Source organism: Callorhinus ursinus, unplaced genomic scaffold (assembly GCF_003265705.2).
Source record: "Callorhinus ursinus isolate GAN/ISIS: 27379988/994484 unplaced genomic scaffold, GSC_fseal_2.0 scaffold7, whole genome shotgun sequence".
NCBI lineage: Eukaryota > Metazoa > Chordata > Mammalia > Carnivora > Otariidae > Callorhinus > Callorhinus ursinus.
In genome coordinates, this window is record NW_027397069.1 from 50504396 (window position 1) to 50523163 (window position 18768).

At 43.5% G+C, this 18768-nt stretch overlaps 1 protein-coding gene across 1 annotated transcript; it reads right to left on the reverse strand.

The window, feature by feature from the left end:
* Positions 1-9339: 9339 nt before the first annotated feature.
* Positions 9340-10199, reverse strand: LOC112826659 (large ribosomal subunit protein uL2-like). Its single transcript, XM_073894517.1, has one exon. The coding sequence runs from the start codon at positions 10164-10166 to the stop codon at positions 9393-9395; it is 774 nt and encodes a 257-aa protein (XP_073750618.1). The 5' UTR covers positions 10167-10199; the 3' UTR covers positions 9340-9392.
* Between the last annotated feature and the right edge of the window lie 8569 nt (positions 10200-18768).

The window sequence follows — 18768 nt, forward strand, 5'->3', positions numbered from 1 at the left end:
TAAGAGAGTTCGTTTAGTGATAGACTTAGCAACCAATTATATTATGTTAAGACTAGCTTTCTGCCACCAACACCAATCAAAAATTCTTTAAGAACAATGCATACAAGCATTGCATTTTTGCTTTAAAAATCCCCGATTTTTGCCCCCTAGTGGGACACAATTTGGGTTATTACTCAAGTCTGTGTACCCTGAATTGCAATTCTTTGATCCCAAATAAAACACTCTTGCTTAATTGTTGCCTCCTGACAATTTTAGATTGACAGGTAAAAATCTAAATCCCCTGGCCAAGCCTTCCATGCTTTCCATAATCCAGCCGTCCCATACCCTGGTAATATTATCCTCCCGTGCCCCTCTTCAGAGACCACATTCCAAATCACCCTCTATGCTCCGTCTCCCTTGTCCCACATGCTTTCCCGCCCTGTTCCCTTCGCTCTGTGTAATGCCCTCCCCACTCTTCTTTCCACATCTGACCCCAACTCCAAGGCCAGCTCACCCCCATGAAGATGCCTTGGGTCCTCCTGGTCACAAGTCACTCCCGTTTCCTCTGAATCCCAAAGCACAGGCCTTTAAAAAGTGGTGACATGGGCTAAAATGCCTTGCCACCCTTATTATTTGAGTTATTTAATAGGAAAGTCCATGAATAAAAATTGGACTCCATAATCCCCCTGGGAACCCAGTCCTGCACTCAATCATTCTACCAAATAGTCCTTCCTTTTAACCAACTTAAATACTTCCTGCTGTACTTCTATGTGAAAGCTGCCCCCTTTTAACCACCAGCATGAACATAATGTTCCTGGGAGGAGGAAAAAAAAAAAAACAACACAAATTTTTGAAGTTTAGCCAGACCAGTAAGTGAGCTGCATTTCTTTAGCTCTGCACACACACAAAAAAAGCCTCCTTGTTGACACAAGGAACAGCTACTCTTGTTCCCATGCATCTAAGGCCGCCTCATTTGATACTGGGAAAAAGCCCCAAACATATTGTACTTGCTGGGCATCTATATTAGCCAAAGCACTGGGTGCGATTCAGGTCCCCGCCTGCCAGTCATTTAGGAGTTGGGATGGTTTCTATTTCAGTGGGCCCAGGAGTCACCCTTTCTAAGGGCACTGAAAATAAGCACCAATTAAATTCTGCTCTCCCAGGGAGAGCTCTGGCCAGCACAGACCCAGCCTATGGCACGAAGTTAACCTCCAAGCTCTTTTGGGTAACAGCACCTGCCCCTGCTGACCAGTTGGGGTGAGTTAATCTTCATGGCCTAACGCTAGGTTCAGTTTCTAAAATTGGATCTGAGCTCAGGAGGCCCCTGGGATGACAGAGTTTCCTCCGGGCTAGTTTAAATTATTTAACTCTGCCCCTTCACCTCTACCCCAAATCTAGCAACTCCTACTCATCCTATGACTCAGGGCAGATACCCTTGAACTCCTGAAAGTGGGTTAGGTGCTGTTCTGTGCATGCACCCTATTAAATCATGAGGCTGGACGAACTCCCTGCTTCCCTCTCTGGGGTGGTCTATACACTCCCGATGGCAGAGTCCGGTTCTTACTCTGTCGTGTTCCCAGCTTCTAGCACAGTGCTTGGCACACAGAACCATTTACTGAATGAATCAGTCTCCTAAAATATCTTTGTTTCTTTGGGGACCCTCGTATGAAGGTTACTTTTTTCCTCAAATCAACAAATAACAGGAAGAAACTATTCTTCTGTCAGGAATAAATAAGCTCTACAACATGGTTGTCTTTCCTGATACTCAGTCAGTGTTGGAGTGGTTTTTACTTGATTCATTTACTCATTCGGGAATCAGTGAGTCCCAGAGGAACTGTCTTGGTTTTCACGTGGCACGTCAATGGCAAGGCGACTAAGGGCTCAAGGGGACCATAATTTCAACATCTGAGCAACTACAGCATAGAACAAGAAACCACATCGCTGTCTGCTAATACCCTTCCCCACCTCACAGATACTCTCTTTTTCTCCTAATACCTTCCTTTCATCTGCTCTGCTCACAGAAGACAGGAAGAGCCTTGGCAGACTGCCCTCATACTCCCCTGGATGTGTCCTCCTCCCAGGGACTAGCCCTGGGACGAGAGAGAGCTTTTCTCATTTTTCTGGAGACCCACACTCCAGAGTGGTACGAGTCCACAACTCCATGGCCTGGCATCTAGAAAATGTGCCCAGCATTGTAGTTTCCTGTTCCGTGTGGCAATTGCTCAAATATCAAAATTATGGCCCTCTGAGACCTTCAATGAGTTTACTTTGCCACTTAAGTGCTAGGTGGAAATCAAGGTGGATGGGAGGTTAAAACTATTTCTGGTTCATTTCTGAACTTCCCACCAGCAGTTCTGAGTTGAGTGAGCTTTCTAAACTCATTTTCTTCTTTCCATGTGAGATATCTGTCTCAATTACCATCAGTAGATCCACAGCCAGGAATTATGTCAAGTTCAATGTTTGTCATGGCGCCCAGTATATATCTGACGGTGCTTGATATAAAAACAATAGCTATCACATATAGGATTCACTATGTGCCAGATCATTCTAAACACTTTAATATATTAACAATTTAATTCTCACAACGACTCGCTGAGATAGGTACTAATATTACTCCCATTTTACAGATTAGAAAACTGAAACACAGGAAGGCTAAGTGACTTGCTAAAAGTTTTACAACTTAAAAACAGTAGAAGCAGAATTCAAGAATTCCAGAATCTAAACTCTTTTTTTTTAATGATTTTATTTATTTATTCATGAGAGAGAGAGAGAGAGAGGCAGGGGCAGAGGGAGAAGCAGGCTCCCTGCTGATCAGGGAGCCCGATGTGGAACTCAATCCCAGGACCCCAGGATCACAACCTAAGTGGAAGGCACACACTTAACCGACTGAGCCACCCAGGCGCCCCAGAATCTGAACTCTTAATATCAAACTGACTCCACTATTATACAGAGTGCATAGAATAGGGGGCTGGCATTGGCAATAATAATAATGATGACAATGCCTTCAACAACAGTGACAACATACATCCTGAGGCCTGATGGCATCTTCAGGGGAGAGAAAAGATGTTATGGGCTCTTCTTAAACCAATGAAAATAAACATTTCATGATATAAGGCTTAATAGATGCTGACATTGGCACAGAGACAATACCCCTGGTCCCTTCTCTCTCATCATCATCTTCCCATTTTCAGACATACCACCTTCACAATTATCCAAAAACAAATTAATGTTTTTCCTCTCTCACAGTCCAGGATGAGAAATTTCCCCAAACCTCTATTCAGAATTACTGTTCACTGTTGATTAATTAGTTGAGTCATGCAATCAACAACCTAGACACAAAGATTCATGAGGCATAAAACATTTTGTCCTTCTGAAACCACAACCTACTTGACATCTGCTCATGGATGACTAAGGAGCATTTCAAACCTAACATGTTTAAAACTGAGCTCGTGAGCATCCACCACTCCCACTCCCCCCAACCTTCTACCTTCTTCCCTGTTTCTGTTAATGGCAGCCACAACCTCCCAGTTGCTCTGGCCAAAAATCCTGGAATCACCTTTGATTCCATTCTCTTGCTCTTTTTCTCCATCTGATCCCTTGAGAAATCCTATTGGCTCTATCATAAAAATATATCCAGAATCTGATCACCTCTCGCCATCCCTCTGGCCCAAGTCCCCATCATCGCTCACCTGGACCACCATAATAGTCTCACTCCGGCTTCAGCCCACAAGCTCCCCATCCCTGCAGCCTGTTCTCAACCCTGCAGCCTGAGGGCTTCTTTTAAAGATTTATTTATTTATTCGAAAGACAGAGCATGATGAAGGTGGAGGGGATCTCCAGCACACTCTCCATTGAGTGCAGAACCTGATGCAGAGCTCGATCTCACAACCCTGAGACCGTGACCCTGAAAAATCAAGAGTTGTGCGCTTAACAGGCTGAGCCACCCAGGCGCCCCTGAGGGCTTCTTTTAAAGATTTATTTATTTATTCCAAAGACAGAGCATGATGAAGGTGGAGGGGATCTCCAGCACACACCACTGGGTGCAGAACCCGACGCAGGGCTCAATCTCACGACCCTGAGATCATGACCCTGAGAAATCAAGAGTCGGACACTTAACCAACTGAGCCACCCAGGCACCCCTAAGGGCTTCTTAACACCTTTTTCGTTTTGTTTTGTTTTGTTTTGTTTGACAGAGACAGACACAGCGAGAGAGGGAACACAAGCAGGAGGAGTGGGAGAGGGCTTCTTTTAAAACAAATTAGGTCATGTCACTTCTCTCTCTAAAACCCTCCAATGGCTTCCCATCTCACAAAGAATAGAAGTCAAAATCCTGACAATGACCTACAAGGCTCTACATGGCAACCACCCCCTCCCGTTAATTATCCGCCCCCCTCGGCCAAGTGCATTTGGCTCCAGCCACACCACTCACCTGTCATCTTTCATCTTCACATCCTCTAGGTATGCTGTCACCTCAGGACCTTTGCACTTGTGTGGCGAGGAGAGAGCTTTCCCTAGCAGGGGAATACCTTCATAACTTGCCCCCTGACCCCTCTCAAATCCGTTAGAAATTATCTTCTCAGTGAGACTTTCTCTGTCCTCCCTATCACAAATTTCAGTAACCTGCCTTTTCCTGCTTTACATTTTCTCATGAGCACCTACTGGCACTTGATACACTATGTATTTTATGTATTTATTTATCTTGCTCATTGTCTGCCTTTCCTACCAGAGTGCAAACACTTCTGCTGTTTTGTTTTGTTTTTTAATTCTTTTTTTTTTTTTAAGATTTTATTTGTTTGACACAGAGAGAGAGACAGCGAGAGAGGGAACACAAGCAGGGGGAGTGGGAGAGGGAGAAGCAGGCTTCCCGCTGAGCAGGGAGCCCGATGCAGGGCTTGGGCTGGATGCGGGGCTCAATCCCAGGACCCTTGGATCATGACCTGAGCTGAAGGCAGACGCTTAACTGACTGAGCCACCCAGGCGCCCCACTTCTGCTGTTTTGATCACTGATAGATCCCCTGCTCTGAGCAAAACTTAGAATTTAGTGGGCATTCAGTAAAAACTTATTGAGCAAGTGAACGAATGAAGACAGTTACACCAAAGAGTGCACTGAAGGGCACTCTGAGTGGTCCGGACAATAACCACTACGAGAATTAAGAGGGAAAAGATCACTTCTCGTCAGGGCAATCACAGAAATGTCGAAAAGTACGTGGAATCTGAGCTGTGCCTTTATTTTTATTTTTTTTAGATTTTTATTTATTTTTTATTTATTTGACAGAGAGAGCACAAGTAGGCAGAGCAGCAGGCAGAGGGGGAGGGAGAAGCAGGCTTCCCACTGAGCAGGGAGCCAGACGGGGGGCTTGATCTCAGGACCCCGGGATCATGACCTGAGCTGAAGGCAGCCGCTTAACCAACTGAGCCACCCAGGTGCCCCTGAGCCCAGCTCAGAAACCGTTGGGCAGGTACAGGTGGTGGGGAGAGCACAACAGGGAAGAATGGAACAGGAGCAAAACCCTGGGAGCAAATACATGCAAGACGCACTTGCGTGCAGACAGTGTGCCTGGAAGGGAAGGTCCAAAAGAAGATAATGCCAAAAAGTTAAGCTGAGGCGGTTGAGGAAGCATGCAAGCCAAGGCTTCCACATGGAGCCTTACTTCCCACTTGATTTGTCCACACCATATTCGTAGTTGGCTCTGCAACCACAGCGTGTCAAACACGTGATGTGACGATAGGGCGTAAGGAAAGTAGATGTCAGGATTTCTTCTCAGTCAGATAGTCATATTTACTGCACTATTCGCGGAACCTGTGTCACCTGTTAACTTACTGTTCCCAAGCACAGAAAAGCAGCCTCAACCCAAACATCTGGAGGCTGGAACTAGGGCTTTTAGCAATGCACATACTAAAGTTATAAAAAGAAAACTCAAGAACAAATTGGAATTCTTCTTCCAGTCTCTATATTATGATTTGCCTGTACTACCATTAGGCATATATGGCTGAGACTCAGCAAATTAGAAAGCAGGCTAAGTCAGTATCGCCCCAAATCTTGAAGCAAATGTGATTTTCAGAGGCAGCATTCAGTAGAACATATAATTAACTTCCATGCAGCTGACAGATACTTCCCAACCATTAGCCACCACTGAACCACAGTAGCTTTCTTTGGAGCCACTCTTAGGATGGTAAAACTTTTATAAAGAGGACTGGGATGTACTACTAAGTGCAGGGTAGGTCAGCTACTGATTACTGATCCAAGAGGAGTTGAATTCCCCCTCAGCAGTCCTTGGAAATTAAAAAGCCATTCAGACCACATCAGAACGGCACTGTCTCCCATTGCTGATTCCATTAGAGCCCATGTTCTTGCCGCCCTATGTAAAAGGAGACACTCAACAGCATTTCCTAGTGACCCTCAAAAAGCAGACTCCCATCGGCATTGCTGTTAATCTATCTGTTTCTATTATTTCTCTTGGCAAAATGCCAAGCAAAGGACAAATGATGCTTGTTCAAGTAGAAACAGAAATGCAAGGGGGAAGCTATGCAGCAGATGAACCCGAACCAGCAGCAGCAGTACCCCTGTGGAAATAAATGAAGACCAATCCAATGAGAGAAGCAAAGGCTATTTGCAAGGTGGTCAGCCTCTGTCACTTGCATTTTGGCAGAGATTAAAAGGCAGGCAGAGGAGTGGGTTAAGTTGTATGGTGAAACAGAGGGAAGGCTGCAGAGTTCCCTGATTGGAGGCTGTTGGCGTGGGGAAGCCGGAGTCAGGCTAACTGGAAGTGGGTCGTCCATGTGATTGGGGGGTGGGGGGTGTGCCTATTCAGCTTTCTCTGATGGGTCCTTAGTTGGAAGTGGAGATAAAATAGGGAAGCTGTCAGTTATTAATCAAGTGCTGGCCATTTGGGACTGATTGTTACAGAGGTTAGTGTTAGCGTCCTGGGTGGTTCCTAGAGATAGCCGTCGGACTTCCTACAAGCCTGACCCGTGGCACGCTGCCTTCCTGGGTGTCTCATTATAGAGCATGGGTGGTTTTCCCCGGCAGGCTGCTGCAGGGTATAGGTCAGAGTTCGGGCTGTACACTCAGTCTCTGATTCCCAAGAGGGTTAGTTAGTAGCTGCAGCAGTTTCAAAGCACCTCTTCAGGCCAAGACACATAATCCAGCTACTCCTTCCTCCTTCCTTCCGCTTCCAGACTGGCCTGTCACCTATGGCCCAGCAACATGGACTCTTCCCTCCATTCTGCCAGAACCGTCCCTCCTACTTTGCATGAGCAAGAGCTCTCCTTTACACTCAAAACCACTTGGAAATGACTTGATGACAGGCCTCCCCAGAAGGTTCCAGTTCCCCTTCTTGCTGAAGTGTTCACATGTCATTTACTTATTTACCCGCACTCGTATTTATCATATGGTGTTAACATAAACAGCAATGACTGTGTCCTTTTTTCCAGGACTGCCCAGGGCCAGGGATAGTGCCCCACCCAGAAAGGTGTGTAGTCAATGAATGGCTCTGCTGGCTGACAACCTTTGCCTTAGGAAAGTGGGAAGCAATTCCCGTCCACCAGTCAGAGCGGTTTCTGGTAACCTGTTTAACGTCAGGGGGCATCTTTCTCTCCTCAGGCCCTCTTTCTTGTTAAATTTAGAAACACAGCAAAGGCATTTCCTCTATGTTTAGGGGAAAAAAGCTTCCCAGCTTTGTTTGAGAAGTAATTATATATATTATGTTATATATATTATAGATATTATAGTTATTATATTATATATATATCTTATCCAGCTACCGATTCAATTGTCACTTATGATAACTGTTAAACTAAAAGTCTTAAGGCAATAACAATGAAATAGGCCTCTCCACATTCTTAATCCGAACAAAATAAACTGGGTAGGTATAATAAAGGATGACAGACCAGCACCCTGTTATAACAATGCCCATTACCTAGATCCAGATTGTCGTCTGGAACACCTCAGGCCTTACCATTATCCACCATGAAAGTCTGCTGTGGCATGAGCTTTTGTCCAGTTTCTGGTACCAGACTCTAAATAAATTCCATTCAATTAAAATAAAGGGAGTTTGAAAAAAATGTCTATTATTAAACTTTCAGATACTGACATAGTCAAAGTCAGTCACTGCCATTTTCAAACAGCAAAAATACATGGACTAGTGCCCTTTATTGAGATATCTGTCCAACTTATCTGGGTCCAAATTCTGACTTCAAAAAGAATGTTCAGGAGAGCCATCATTTATATACGCCAAATCTTAAAACTATAAAACTGCTCTGTTGATTATGCAAGTTCTTTGCTCTCTGTTTTCTTTGTCTCCTCTGAAAACCTCCCTTGGATACAGAAACCTCCCTGGAACTCAGCCAAGGACCAGAAAGAATACAAATAATAAATACCACTTCTCGTTTGCATTATACTTTACAGCTTATAAATCAGCTCATATACAATGAAGTCATGTGGACCACAAATTATGGGTGAAATATAATCAAACATCTGTGGTGTTCTATCTCTTAGAAAAGGTATCAGTCATTATCAGGGTGTGGGCAGACATGGGAATTTGCACACGCTCTATGACAAGCTCATAAAATGGTATGCAATCTAATAAAGTTGCCAGTGGGCCTATCTCTCTGGATCATATGAACATGTTTCTTCCTGCCTCCATCCAGCATACCCCACAAAACAGGCCAGGTAATTGCCCATGGTGCTAAGCAATAATACAGGATGTCCAAGTTAGCTGTCCGTGACTACTCCCTTCCCCAACTTAAAGATACTAGGTTCAAGTTAATGCTGGAGACTCTTCAGGAGTCTGCCCCCAGGTAATAAGCAATTTCCTTCTCCCATTTTCTAACCTCTAGTCAAACAGGCTTTTAAAAATCCTGTGCCGGGGCACCTGGGTGGCTCAGTCAGTTAAGCATCCTACTCTTGGGTCTGGCTCAGGTCCTGATCTCATGGCCCCTGGGATGGAGCCCTGCTTCAGCATCCGCGCTCAGTGGGAGTCTGCTTGGACATTCTCTCCCTCTGTCCCTTCCCGGCCCCCCGCCCCTCTCTCTCAAATACATAAATCTTTTAAGAAATAAATAAAAATTAAAATCCTGTGCTGGTTATTTTTACCCTCTACTCTCTGATGGCCAGTAACTAAAGCATCCCATTGCTATAAAATGAATACACTTTCCAGATGCTACCCATTGTAAGATCCTACTATATGGAGAGGGCAGTCATGTTTGCAAGTAGTTAAAAATTACCTTACTCTCCTTTGGTACCATCTATCCCCAATCCCAAAAACTACCTTAGAGATCTACTTTGAACATAAAATTGTTTTCTGCTGTTTTTCCTTATATTTCCTTTAGGAAATATATCTTCTATCTATAGATCGTATCTTCTTTTTTTTTTTTTTTTTTTGAAAGGACAGACTTTATTGAGACCCTCAGCCCTAGTTCTCCTTCTCCTGCACAGTCTTGGTTCCCCGGAGACGCCCGGTCCGGCGGGCAGCAATAAGACCCACTTTGCGGCCAGCAGGGGCATCTCTGCGGATAGTAGAAGGTTTGCCGATGTGCTGGTGGTTGCCACCTCCGAAAGGATGCTCCACAGGGTTCATGGCCACACCCCGCACACGTGGCCAGCAATTCCTCTTTGCCTTATACTTGTGGTAGGCACGGCCAGCCTTCAGAATGGGCTTGTCAATGCGGCCACCTCCAGCCACCACACCGACCACAGCTCTGTTGGCTGAAGAAATGACCTTCTTTGAGCCTGAGGGCAGCTTCACTCGGGTCTTCTTGGTCTCTGGGTTGTGGGAGATGACAGTGGCATAGTTTCCGGAAGCTCGGGCCAACTTGCCCCGGTCACCAGGCTTCTCTTCCAGACAGCACACGATAGTGCCCTCGGGCATAGTGCCCACCGGGAGCACATTGCCTATGTTGAGCTGGGCCTTCTTGCCGCAGTACACGAACTGGCCGGTGTGGATGCCCTCGGCGGCGATGAACAGCTCCGTTCGCTTCTTAAACCGGTACGGATCCCGGAAGACGACCTTGGCGAGGGGTACACCGCGGCCCGGGTCGTGGATGATGTCCTTCACAATGCCCTTGATGTAGCCGTGCCGCTCGGCGAAGTCCACGGCGCGCAGACGCGCGGCGCCCTTGCGGTGCTTCACGTGCGCGCGGAATACCGAGCCGGCGCCCTTTCTCTGCCCACGGATGACACGGCCCATGGCGGTCTGCTGCCGAGCGCGGCCAGAAGAGGAGACGCGCTATAGATCGTATCTTTATAATACACATTGGCTTGTAGAATCGTAGGAAAAAGTAACAGATACTCGTAGGAAAAAACTAACAAGATATTAGCAGACTGAGATTCTTCACTTCCTAGATCAATGCCAAACATGAGATTATAGCTGGTGCCTGACATATATAAGTACTCAATAAACTGTAGTTCAAATAACAGAAACCAATGAGTATAGCTGTGCACAATAGGGAATTTATTATAAGAATAACAGAGTGTCGGGGCGCCTGGGTGGCTCAGTTGCTTAAGCGTCTGCCTTCTGCTCAGGTCATGATCCCAGGGTCCTGCGATCAAGCCCCATATCAGGCTCCCTGCTCCGCGGCAAGCCTGCTTCTCTCTCTCCCGCTCCCCCTGCTTGTGCTGTCAAATAAATAAATAAATCTTTAAAAAAAAAAAAAGAATAACAAAGTGTCTTCTAGAAACCCATAGGCAAGAATGCAGCCAATTTTGGGATGCCCACCCTGCCCGTGCTGCTGTTTGTATATGTGACCCCATTCGTTCACCTACTATGTGCCAGGCACAGTGTTTGTGGCTGGACCACAATAGGAAACACAAACTGATCCACCTTTTTACAGCATAAGTCCCAGGGCTTACAGTCTAGTAGAGAGAGACAAATCAAGTTATGACACAAGTAAATACACAAATGCAACTGTGGTGATGCTGGGAAGGGCAGGTACATGGTGCTGGGTGTGTAAAGAAGGACCTGACCTACTTAGGGAGGTCAGGAAAGGCTTTCTGAGGAAGTGATTGCTGAGCAGCGATCTAAGTGTAAGCAAGCAATAACAAGACACTGGGGAAAGGGAAGAGCCTTCCAGGTATGGAGAAGAGTAAAGGCCTCTTGGCAGGAGGGAGGCATGGCAAGGCACCAGAGCTGGAGCTCCCATGGCTGGAAAGCAGATTAGGGGACCTGCCCAAGATCACAATAAAACCAGTGTCAAAGCACAGGGATTTCTGCCCAGATCTGCACAACTCCTCAGCTGTTTTCATTCCCCTGCCAAGCCACCCTAACCAGCAAACATCATCTTCTTTCCACTCGAAACTATGCTTAGGGATAGAGGTCCATCGATTAATGCTCACTTCCAAGGAAGAAAAATCACCACGTAGAACATGAAAAAGAAAAGCAAAGGCTCGAGCCAAGGAAACCCGAGACCTTGCCACAGAATCCAGTTTGTTGTCTTTATTGAGTGTGACCAGTCTAGGACTGGGAAGTCTTGGGGAAGATCTATGTCAGGAGTACTCAGAAGTGTGGTCCTGGACCAGCAAAAGCAGCAGCACCGTCTCCTGGGAACTCAGTACAATTGCAAATTCTCAGGCCCAACCAGAGACCTATGAGTCAGAAACTTGGGAGGAGGGGGACCCAGCAATCTGTATTTTAACCAGCAAGACGCCCTGCAGGGGCTTCTCCCACACACACAGTGGTCGACACCAGGGCTTCCCAAACCCGTCAGACCACATTCATCACCTCACCTGGGGAACTTGTTAACATATTCCTGAGCTACATCCTAATATCCACAAAACCCAGAATCTCAGGGTAGGAATTTATATTCAGATGATCATCCTGGTTTGGGAGCCACTGGTTGTTGATACCAAATAATAGTGACTGACATAGTGAAAAATTAAATTTTCAAATGCCATTTTCCTTGCTAGGGAATTAAGGGCAATGAATACCACAGGCTCTATAAGTCTGACTCAGTACATAATTTGATTGATACCTTTTTATTTTGACTTGATACCTCTTCTTATTTTGATGGTTTTTGATGACCGTCTCCCGTCTCACAGTTTCCTATCATCACATCCACCAAACACCGTATGAGATCTTAAAATAAGTGCCTACCAAATTCAAACCTTGTGATTTTAGTTGTGGTCTAAAACCTGCTCTTGAAAATGTCCCCAAAGACAGCACCCAGCCTTGGAATACAAATATGTATCTAATTCAGAACTTTTTCTTTTTCCTGCTTCTGCAAGGAAGTAGATGTTCTCTCACAATGATTCAGCATTGTTTTAAATACATATGCACAAATAAATATGGGAGGAATTTGAGCCAATATTATGTCGAAAAACAAAAACCAGAAAATACTTTCAGAGCTGAAAGAACAGATATTATCATAGATTCATTTTAAAGCAATAACATTTTCAAGAATTTTCCCATTTTGGAATTCTTACATATTCTGGGATTTATGCAGCTCGGCTGCGAATAATACTGACTGGTCTACTGCAGGTAATTTTACGTGTTCTCAGACAAGGTAATAGTATGTGACTTCCTTCCCTCAAGATGTAAGAAGGCCACAGTCCAGTGAGAAAGGGCCAAAAATAACCAGTGGTCACTGTGACATAAAAAAAGGCCCCAGTTATTGGTTATCTTCAGATAGTTTAGTGGTTAGAGGCAGCTATCTTTGACTGTATAGAATCAAAATTTGGGAAGTGGCTGCTGCTACCACTCCCGGAAGATATGGCAACAATGTCAGTAGTTTTGAAGACATGGCAAAGAGCCGGGGGAGAAAACACGGCCTTGATTAAATAGCTGCCCCTTATGGTATTAAAAAGGAACCACTGTGAAATTATATAATAATAACAGATTACTTCCTATTATATGGTATCATCTTCAAAAAAAAAAAAAGAAAAAGAAAAACAGAAACCCTTCTATAGAGCACAAATACTAGAAGGCAGTATCAAGAAGGTAAACCATTTTACCTGCAAAAATAAAGGGATCAGAACAGCAAAAAAGTTTTAAGTTCTCTTCTACAGTTTTATAGAATAAGGAATTAAAAAAGTAACAGATGCCTAACTCATGCTATATGCAAAACAGATTAAAGATTCAAAATATAGTATCACAAAAGTATTAGAAGAAAAAAATATGTATATTTTAGGATGACACAAAGCCGCGAAGCCATCAAAGTAATAGAATGAATTTCCCCCCAAATAAAAATACTAGCAAGAGACTACAATATATAACAAAAGATTGAGATCCATAAAGTGTGTGTGTAAATCAGAAAGAAAAAACCAAGCAACCAACAGGAAAATAAAGATTTAGAACATGCAATTCACAGAATGCAATGGCCAAAAAAAAAAAAAAAAAATAGGAAAAATGGCTGGCCTCACTAGTGATGTGGGAAAGACATTATGGTTCACAGCTGAGGCCAAGAAAGTATTCTTGAGACATCTTTGGTGCAAAAAGGTGATTTTATGAAGGCATGGGGACAGGACCTGTGGGCAGGAAGAGCTGCACTGGGGTCATGAGGAGTGGCCTGTTATATACTTTCAAGTTGGGAGGGGGTTAGGGATAGCGTTAAGTCTCTATGGAATTTGGAAGCAAGGTTTCCAGGACCTTGAGGGGACTAGCTATTGTTGGGGAAAGGTTCATTTATTACGGTAAAATAAAACCCTTGTCATGAAACCCTTCAGATGTATATCGGTGGGCCACATGCTTGGGGGGTGATTGCCAACACGTATCTTGGGGGGTTTAGAGATAAAGGAATTTTTATATATTAAAATAGACTTACAGGATCTTGGCGGGGGGGGTGGGGGGGCGGGTTAGGATTGTCTTTTGCCCTTTTAGCAAAGTGGTAACATTGAGGCAGTTGAGTCCCTACAGGAAGGTCATTCTGCCTGTCTCAAGGACTTGTCAGTGGGCTGTAAGTAGTAAGGAAATTTAATAATTTTTCTTCTGTCTTTGTTTCCCACATCAACTAGTGTCAGGAAAATGCAAAAAAAAGATGCCATTCTCTCACCCGACCAAATAACAAAATTACTGTATTTGCTGTTCTGGGACGTTCTTGTCCCTCAACGAGGTTTTCTAAGTATAACGCGTGTTCCATGTGAAAGGCCCAACACTGAGGAGCTACTACTACTGCTCTGGACTGACAGCGGCTGGCAGGACTGCCTCCCGGGGTAGGAGCATTCGAAGGAAAGGCACACCTCCCCAGCCCACGCCACGTGGGATCACCCAGTCCTTCTCTTAGAGTCTCGAATCCTCTTCAGGCCCCTGAACAGAAAGCAGACCCACTGAACTCTGAGGAAATGTTTAAAAAAAATTTTTTTAACTTTTAAGTCCTTAAGTCTTACAACACCCTGGCACATTTCATGCATCAGCAAAACCAGTAAAAAGATCTGTGATACATTGGCAAGAGCATGGATAAAAAGAAACTCTTGTGAACTTGTCGAAGAATAATTTTCAAAAGTTGGAAACAACACAGTAAACACAGGTCAAAAGATTTCTTTAACTTATTACCAAAGGATCCCAAAGGATGATAAAAGACGATACTGGAAGAGAATGCAGGAGTAAGATTACAAAGTCAAATGACTAATGTCCTACAAGGCTAAACAACTATGACCTCCTTTCTCCTAGAGAAAATGAACAGGTCATACTACCAAATAAAAAACGATTTGCAGCTTATCAGTATTGTACAAGTTAACACCAGCCTTACAGAGTCTGGGCCCTAATCAGTCAGTCAAACAAAAAGGGTTAGTTAACCATCAGGTGGATTTGTTAGATACTTGCTCTAGTACAGTGACTTCCCGAACATTTTGGACTTAGGACTCCTTCACACTCTTAAAAATTACTGAGATCTCCAAGAGCTTTTGTTTATGTGGGTTATATTTATTAATATACATAGTGTTAGAAATTAAAACAAAATTTAAGCATACTGATGCACCTAAAAACAACAAACCATTCACATATTAACATAAATAACATTTTTTTAATCTCTATTTTCTAACACAAAAAAATAGTACTGAGCTGAGTGGCATCATTTTAAAGTTTTCCAGGTCACTGGCATTTCAAAATAATAATTTGTTGATGACATTAATTCAATAATTATAAGGTTACAAAGACTATAACAGGCAAAACCAAAGATAGTAAGAGTACTGAGAACAACCTGAGTTAAGCTCTAAAAACTCATGTATGTTTATCCTCAACCTACCACTTTAGAAAATTCTAGACAACACAAGAAAAGCCATGGACACTTCTCATGAGCTGTCAAAGTGATGACAGCATCACATATCATATAGCTTTTGGAAAACTATCCATTCATAAAAGAATGTGAAAAAGGCAAATAATGTCCTAGAATTCTGAAAATAGTTTGAATTTCACGGGTCCCCTGAAAGGTCCTGGGACACACTTTGAGAACCACTGCTCTTGTATGACCCTGAAAGGGCACACAGGAATCCATTTTCCTTATTTCAAGTTTCAATATGTTTTCTAAACCTATTTTTCCTAAGAATGTAATTTGATATAGCCTTTTAAAGACCATTTGACCTTTGAGCCCAAGACTCCTACAGAAATATTCATAAACACACACACACACACACACACACACTCACACAGTGTATCACCGTAAACTCAGCAGTGTTCACTGTAGTCTCATTAACATTAGAGAAAAATTGGAAACAAATTTCCCCATAGGGGAATGATTTAAAAAGTGAAAGCATATATATGCATACATGCATACATTTACATATATACATAAATATTCATGACATACTGTCAAGTGAAAAATTTGCAAAGCAATATCTATGATAATTTTTCTATTTAAAAACAAAATTTATATGAGCATATTTAGATATTTGTAAATATATGTATCTTAAAGGTCTGGAAATATACACCAAACTGTTAACAGTGGTATCTCTGGGTAATCTGATGAGAAGAGGATAGGGCAAAACAAACCTCACTTTTTTATTTTATATACTACTGGATTATTTGAATTTTTACAATGAGCGTATTACTCTCGTCATAAAAAAACATCAACAAAATGAACAACCAGGTAACTGAGAGACACACTGGCTAAATGCAGTGTGGCATCCTGAACTCAATCATCAAAAAGGACACAATGGAGGACTAGAGAAACACAAATAAAGCCTACAGTTTAGCTTTACAAATTAAATAAAAACAGAAAGATAACCAAAAAAACATATAGATGCTATATGTTTGCAAATACTAGACCCAGGAAATGGTGGTATTGCCCTTAGTCAGATAAAGACAGCCGGAAACCACAATATGGAAACCCTCACTCAACCTATGAAAAGTTCTGAAGTGAAGACATTATAGGTTGTCCTGGGGGTGCACAAAGACACATTCCAGTCAACTGGTACAAGAGATCAACAGAAGACCCTGAAAGGGTTGCAAACCGTAGCCACAGGGCTTCATAGGGTGCACTGCACTGCGGGACACAGTCGAAGGCAACAGTGATCAAGAACGGAAATTTCAACTCAGGTATGTTCTGAGTACCTGTCTTCTCTATTACTCCATGTACTCACATTTACTGGTTCTTTCCTCTCCCAATTCTGAAATAATCGTCGTTTCCTATGCCACTCCCAAGAAGTCCCCAGCTACGCTAACAGGAGACTGTTCTGGAACAAGTCTGCCCTCCGAAGCTCCTGCTTCCACCATAGTCGAAGTGGTTTCTCCTCTCCCAGAGTGACCATTCAGTCCTTTTCAGCCTTGGTTATCAGGCAAATCGTTACTGGGCAAAGGAAGTCAATTGGGCAACTTTCAAATGCTTATTAAATATGTGGCAAAACCCCTGGCCCTGGCCTATTCCTTCAGCAGGGCTTTCCTATCTTCCTCTCCCTCACAACAGTAGCAGCGGTGAGCTCTACTGTGCTCGACACTGCCATTTTCGCATTTAAAATGAAGATACGTAGTCCATTTCAGAATTTAAATGTCTACTTTTTCATGGAAAAGAGGAAGGTGACAATAGTAGTAAATACAATAAGCAAATTGAGCAAATTTTAAATCTGTCCAAAATATATTTTTCCAATCTGGCACTTGTGATATATAAACAAAGTACAAAATGAAATACACAGAATGATCTCAACTATGTTATCTTAGTAAGTGACAGAAACTTCATTTGTCTGATTGGACAGTAGATGATCTTAAGGAATTATTAATTTTAAAGATATGGTGGGGATTTTTTAAGTCCTTACCTTCTAGAGATATATAATGAAATATATAGGAATAAAATAATAGGATGCCTGAGGGGCGCCTGGGTGGCTCAATCGTTAAGCGTCTGCCTTCGGCTCAGGTCATGGTCCCGGGGTCCTGGGATTGAGCCCCGCATCGGGCTCCCTGCTCAGCGGGAAGCCTGCTTCTCCCTCTCCCACTCCCCCTGCTTGCGTTCCCTCTCTCGCTGTCTGTCAATAAATAAATAAAATCTTGAAAAAAAAATAGGATGCCTGGGCATTTGCTTCAAAATAATCTCAGGTGGGGTGGTGAGGGATAGGTGAGGTGTGGATGAAAATAAGACTGGCCACAGATGATAAAGTACTGAAGCTGCATGGCAGTTGGGAAGACGGGTGTCACTGCACTACTCTCTATACTTTTACCTAGAGGTGACATTTTCCAAAATGAAATGCTTTTTAAAAAGCCATAAAAAGGAAACGGGGTGCTTGGGTGTCTCAGTTGGTTAAGCGTCTGAGACCCACGTTGGGCTCTCTGCTCAGCAGGGAGTCTTCTTCTCCCTCTCCCCCTGCTCCTGCTCTCCCTTTCTCTCTCTCTCTCAAATAAATAAAATCTTTAAAAAAGGAAAAGCCATAAAAAGGAGAAATTTTTTTAGAGGCTTACTCTAAAACTGAGGAATACGACAAATGAAGAAATTAAAAGTCTAGATTAAAACAGTGGACTACCCCTCTCCTTATGCTCCAAATTCCTTGAAATGATATTTTTTTTAAAAGAACTGGAGATTTACAACAGGGAAGGAGTACAAAATAAAGGGTAATATTGGGGTGCCAGTGGTTTTGAGAACTCTTAAGTTCCTCACAGTGGTTCTTAAAATGTGGTCCTCTAGACAAACCTCATCAGCATTACCTGTAAACTTGTTAAAAATGGAAATTCACAGGCCACAGCCCAATCTCCTTATTTATAATCTTTAGGGGTAGGGTCCTGCAATCTGGATTTAACAAGCCCTTCTGGTGATTTCAATGTCCACTGAAGTTGGGGAACCACTGCAAAGCTGATCAGACTGACAAAAAAACAGTGGAGAGCCTCAGCCCCAACCAGCCCAGGAGACAACAATCAAAAAGGTAAAAAGGATACTCTGAATCAACAAGTGACAGAAAGGTGGGGGCCTCCAGCTCCAACTATCAAGTCCTAACCTTGCCCACCTCCAAAACCAAGTGGTTGGTGGGAGTGGGAGAGTTCTGCCCTGGAGAGAAGAGCTCTATCCTCAGAATCAAGCCCTCTCTGTATTTTGGCTAAGAGAGACACGGTGACTCTCCAGTGATGGGGGTGAGGATGGGACAAGAGCCTGGATCTCCTGCCCACTCCCCATCCATGTATTCTAAAAAGAATGAGTGAACAACCCCCCTTTTCTCAGTCAAGGTAAAAGTCTTTTAGAGACAAGAAGGCTTATACCAATGTAGGGAAAATCCACATCCACAATACCAATACATTAATCAAGTGAATCTCTTTCATGTATAAGAATGATCTTTTAGGGGCACCTGGGTGGCTCAGTCGTTAAGCGTCTGCCTTCGGCTCAGGTCATGATCCCAGGATCCTGGGATCGAGCCCCGCATCGGGCTCCCTGCTCTGTAGGGAGCCT